This window comes from Balaenoptera musculus, chromosome 8 (assembly GCF_009873245.2).
Source record: "Balaenoptera musculus isolate JJ_BM4_2016_0621 chromosome 8, mBalMus1.pri.v3, whole genome shotgun sequence".
Lineage (NCBI taxonomy): Eukaryota > Metazoa > Chordata > Mammalia > Artiodactyla > Balaenopteridae > Balaenoptera > Balaenoptera musculus.
In genome coordinates, this window is record NC_045792.1 from 103,983,463 (window position 1) to 103,988,463 (window position 5,001).

General features: G+C 50.1%; 1 protein-coding gene across 2 annotated transcripts; it reads right to left on the reverse strand.

Annotated features, from left to right (window-relative positions):
• Window positions 1–387: 387 nt before the first annotated feature.
• On the reverse strand, window positions 388–3,435 carry MRPL11 (mitochondrial ribosomal protein L11). Of its 2 annotated transcripts, XM_036859170.1 has the most exons (5): window positions 3,087–3,321; window positions 2,616–2,711; window positions 2,098–2,191; window positions 1,854–2,013; window positions 388–668 (listed from the first exon to the last, which is right to left on the reverse strand). In XM_036859170.1, exons 1-5 carry the CDS (start codon window positions 3,207–3,209, stop codon window positions 563–565), a joined length of 579 nt encoding a protein of 192 aa, XP_036715065.1. In that variant the 5' UTR covers window positions 3,210–3,321; the 3' UTR covers window positions 388–562. The 2 variants fall into 2 exon arrangements, with proteins under 2 accessions (XP_036715065.1, XP_036715066.1); XM_036859171.1 differs by lacking the exon at window positions 1,854–2,013 and having other exon boundaries at window positions 3,087–3,435.
• Window positions 3,436–5,001: the final 1,566 nt, after the last annotated feature.

Genomic DNA, 5,001 nt, shown 5'->3' on the forward strand with positions numbered 1-5,001 from the left:
GCACTCCATGTAGCAACCCTGCTTGGGGCTGTGACCTGAAGTCCCCAAAGGGTTCTGTTTCTGTTGAGGTGGCAAGTCCCCAAGAGATAGGAGACATTTCTGATGGAAGCAGAAACAACATCTGCTGCCTCTGTACACCCAAGTCCAGCATACATGCCCCCACCTACCTTGCCCTTTCTCTCACCCCTGGAAAATGGGAAAACACAGGATTTTCTGCTACCCCTGCCAATTCAGATCCTGGGCAGTCGCTCTGCTTGGATGAGCCTCAGATCACACATCTGAGAAATGGCATGAAGACCCCTACTTCCTAGGGCAGCTTTTGTCTGTCCATGGTGGCTACTGTCAGTACTGGTCCCTTTCTCTGGGGTCCCAAGGCAGAAACTGACAGTGGGTGACAAAAGATGTTTATTCACGTTTGATCCTTTGATATAACCACACGTGCAAAAATACATAATTTAAAGTCAGAAAAATATAATCGGGTTGATGTGACCTCCCTTCCTCCCCTCTGGCCCAGCCTTCCCAACTGGCACCCTTCAAAATCCTGGAGGGTGGGGGACAGGGGTCACTTCTTGGCAGCTTCTGCCTGGGCTGCCAAATCTGCCTCTTTCTGAGCAGCCAGGAACAGGGCTCGCTCCTTCTGGAAAGCTGCCAGCTCTTCTGAACTGAGGCTACAGGTACAGAAAAACAGACGGTAAGTGAAGGGCCGGTCACTGGTGGGGAGCTCACAGCACCATGTCACTGTCTCAGAACCCCTCTCCCCTCCTGGACGTCCCAGCCCCCATACCTTTGCTCATCTGTTTCCTCTGCCAGAATTGCCACCCCACTATCACCTCTGCCTTTTACTCCTTTCTTAAGGCCCTACTCATCTTTCGAGGACGAGTACAGCTACACCCTAGTCCAAATTAACGTGCCCTTCCTCTGCGCCCCAAAACGTTTTGTAAAATGAAGTCATCAGGTGGTGCATGATTATCTCTTTCAGAGCAAGGATCAGATTCGCTCACTTCTGTACTCCCAATACAAGTAAAGATCTGAGCAAAGTAAAGTCTATCCCTGTTCCATGCTTAACCCCACTCCTCTTGGGAAACAACCAACAGCCTTTGCATGGGGTGTGACACCAGGAGCAAGAGGCCAGCGAAGGGCTGAGTGTTGCCCCTGCTGTGGTCTGGCCAGAGGCTCTCCCACCTTACATCTCACTTCAAGGAAACAATTTCTGAGGCCATCCGAAGCCCCATGAGGGGGCCTGCTGTTGGCCTCAGGATCAAGTCTGAATTTGAGAATCAACTAGTCCCTGTTTGGCTCACGTCCTACTATGTCCCATTCTGCCTCTAGTATTATATACCCAGATCACACTGAACTTCTTTGCTCCATTCCTTCACCTTACATCCTTCACAGGGACTTTTCTACTTCTCGGAACGCTTGCCCCAGTCCTTGACCTCACTTCCCAGGGCTCTGCTTAGATGTCAACTGCTCTGCAAAGCCTTTATTGACACACCAGGCAACCTACTCCCTGTTCTGAAGATACCTGTAGTTCCTTTTATCAGCACTGACCACCTGGCAGTATACTGCTCCATTTACGGATCTGCCTCCATCTCTGGACTGTGAGTTCCTTAGAAAGCAAGGTCAAGCATGGCTACCTCCTTCCTAGCTGCATCCAGCGTCCAGAACAATGCCTAACACATGATAGGTACTTAACAAGTATATTCCAAATGAATGAATGAGGCTCCCCACTCCCAAGAATCTAAGATCCATTAACTCAGAAGCTGACTCTCCCACTCACTGGGCCCTCAGCTTTGTCCCAGAGTCAAGAACTTTCCAGGCCCTCCCCTCACACTGAGCTTCCCCCGGAAACTCACTCCTTCACCACACGAATGCCCAGGGAACGGGCAGAGCCAATGACAGAGCGGACAACAGAGGACAGGGGCACATCCTGCAGGGCGAAGGCGTCATCCTGAGCTTTGACACGGGCGATCTCATACACGTGCTTCAGTGTCACTAGGCCTGCCACCTCTTTCCCTGGGAGCAAGGAACAAATAGCCCTTCAGGTGTCACTGCTTCCTTCCAGAGCCCAGAAACCCGGATGCCCACCCTGCCCCTTACCTGTGTGCCGGGCCCCCTTCTCAATCCCAGCAGCTGCCTTCAGGAAGTAGGAAACAGTGGGTTGGCCAATTTTGATTTCAAATGTCCTGTCAGGCTGAACGGAAAAAAGAAACATGAGAATCTTTCTTCCCACCTCCCCCAACCCCTGCTGCCCCAGCCCAGGGAACTTCTAACTTCCTGTACCCCCATTCCCTCAGCTCACTTTCCTTCCCTTTAACTGACAACAAAACCACAGAAGAAACAAATCTGCAACAAACATCCCTGTCCCTTCTATTCCAGGTCCAACTCTGCTCTGGAAGCCCCAGCAAGTTGGAGGGACAAAGGAAAGATCTGCAATACGGCAGCGCGGGTTCAGGAAAGATATGACCTAGTCTCTACGGTATAAATGGGGAAAGTGGGGCCGGGTAACAGGAAAACACTTGCCCCAAGTTATGAGCAGAGTAGCAACCCCAGGTGACCAGCTCCAGGGCCTGGGGAGAATGAGAAGGAAACCGGGGATCAGAGTCCCGACTCCTCACCTTCACAAAAATCTTGGTAGGCAGAGGAATGCCTTCTTTGATGTCCTTGGTCTTCTCGTTGAACTCCTTACAGAACTGGTTGATGGAAACGCCTCGCTGTGAGGGAGGCATAGGGGTCAGCGTGAGGAGGAAGGGACGGCTTCCTTTCCCCCGGAGGCTCCATCCATTCTCTCCTCCGTCTTCACTTCCCTAAGCTCCCATTCTCTTTTCTCTATCCAGATCCAACTACCATTTTATGTGCCAGATGATTCGTATGTTTCATGCCTCTCTATCCTTACAACAGCTCGTTGACGAAGAACAGAGAAAGCTGAACTTCGAAGAGGCTGTGTAACTAACCCAAGCACATAAAACGTGTGGGCAGCAGAGCCGCGTTTTGAACCGAGGCCGCCCTGGCCCAGCCCGCACCCGCCACCCGCGTACTAGCTCCCACCCTCCAACGCCTCCCACGCCAGGTTCCCGCCGCGGCTGCACCTGACCCAGGACGGGGCCTAGTGGGGGCCCGGGCATGGCCTGGCCTGCCCGCACGATGGTCCGGATCACGCCGCCGGCCTCGGGCTTCCGGAGGGCCCGAGTGGCCCGGCTTAGCTTCGACATGAGGCGGAGTTCCCGGCCTTAGTTCATCTCAAGTCCACAGCAAGAGCTAAGGCTCCCGGCGCCGCCACCTTGGGTTAAAGGTCAAGGGTCCTCACGTTAGGGTAAGGCAGATGAAGCCAACAAATAGCGTTGATTCAGTGCTTCCGCTCTCCAACCAGTAAGACAAGGAGGTTGAGATGAAGCGGAAAAAACTTTTAACTTGCTGCCTTAAGATTGAGGAAGGACCCGAATGTCTCAGATACACAAGTTCCTCCTGGAGAGCACACAGGCAGTGCCTCAGACAGCTAAACTGGCAGGTGGCCCTTAATATCCGCACTGCATTGTGGGTATGGTAGTTTTGACCGCGTATGCGACTCCCACAGCTTGCTATGTCCTGGGGCGCCATCTGCTGGACATGGTGATAATCCCTGGGTTGGAAAATAGCTTAGAGCTCCTTTTTAGGAGTGGGGATCTCTTCACTTTCTGAGCCTGTTTCTTCACCTGTTGTTGAAAGGGAAGATGGTTAAGAGTACGGACCTTGGAAGTAAACTGCCTGGTTGCTTGTCTTGCTGGCTGTGAACTTGATCAACTTATTTAATTTATGCTCAGTTTCCCCCTCTGTACAAGGAGGATTACAATAGGTAGTACCTACCCCTGGGATTGTTGTGAGGATTGAGTCAGCAAAGTGCTTTAGAACAATACCTGACACCTAGTCAGCACGTGCTCTTCACTGTACAATAAGGACAAAACCTTGCAGAGCTCTGTGAGGCTTAAGAGGCCCAGAACGTAGTTGATACATCACCTGTGTCCAATAAAATAAGCCAGCATCTTATTATTATTGTTGTTATTATTATTTTTAGCATTTGCTACATGTCAGGCACTGTGCTAAGAGCATTATTATCTCATTTAATCCTCACAATGGCATGAGGTAAATTGTTTTATTATATACCCCCCTTTACAAATGAGAAATTGAGGCACAAAAAGAGGCCCTAAAACACCTACCCTGTATGTGGCAGGGCTGGGAAAGAAATATGAGATTATCTGATTCTAGACCTTGTTCTGTTTACCACAAGTCTGTACTGCTGTAATCCCTGGTTAAATGATATAATCCATGTAAAATGATATGATCCATGTAAAACCACACTGTAAACTGTGAGACACATAAACTTTTTATTCTGCCTTCGCATTGGACTCCCACTAAGTAAATGTGATTGCTCCTGTCTCTGAAGTCTATCAGGTTCTTATAACGCTCAGCCTCATTACCCTTCTCAAGACTCTGGAACCAAGAAGGCTCTTTGATTTACTAGCTGTAAAACCTGGGGCACAGTAATTAACCTCCCCGTGCTTCCATTTCCTCACTAGTAACATGGGGCTGAATATAGTACCTACCTCACAGGAAATTAGTTAATTCAGGTAAAGCACATAGAAGAGGGCTTGGCCCAGAGCAAGCCAAGCTGGGTAGGATGTATCTCTGGGTGCCCCACATCACCCACCCTATATTTACAAATTGATTTACAAATAAAGAAATAAATCCTTCCTGAATGAAGGAATCAGGAAGCAAATGGGCATGGCAGGTGCTCAGGGAGCCAAGAATGTGGCCTGGCACAAATTGGGCTTCATTGGGTGCAATTTCCACTTCCTGTCAATGAAAGGACAGTTTTGATTATTCCAGCTCTTACGGATTATAAGGAAGCAACTCCCTAGTCTGCGTTTGGATATGTGGGAGGCCAGAGTGTTCAGTGGCGAAGATGAGCCCGGACAGGTGAGTGAGGACCCGATCTCACAGGCCTTGCCAGCTTGCTAAGGAGTGCAG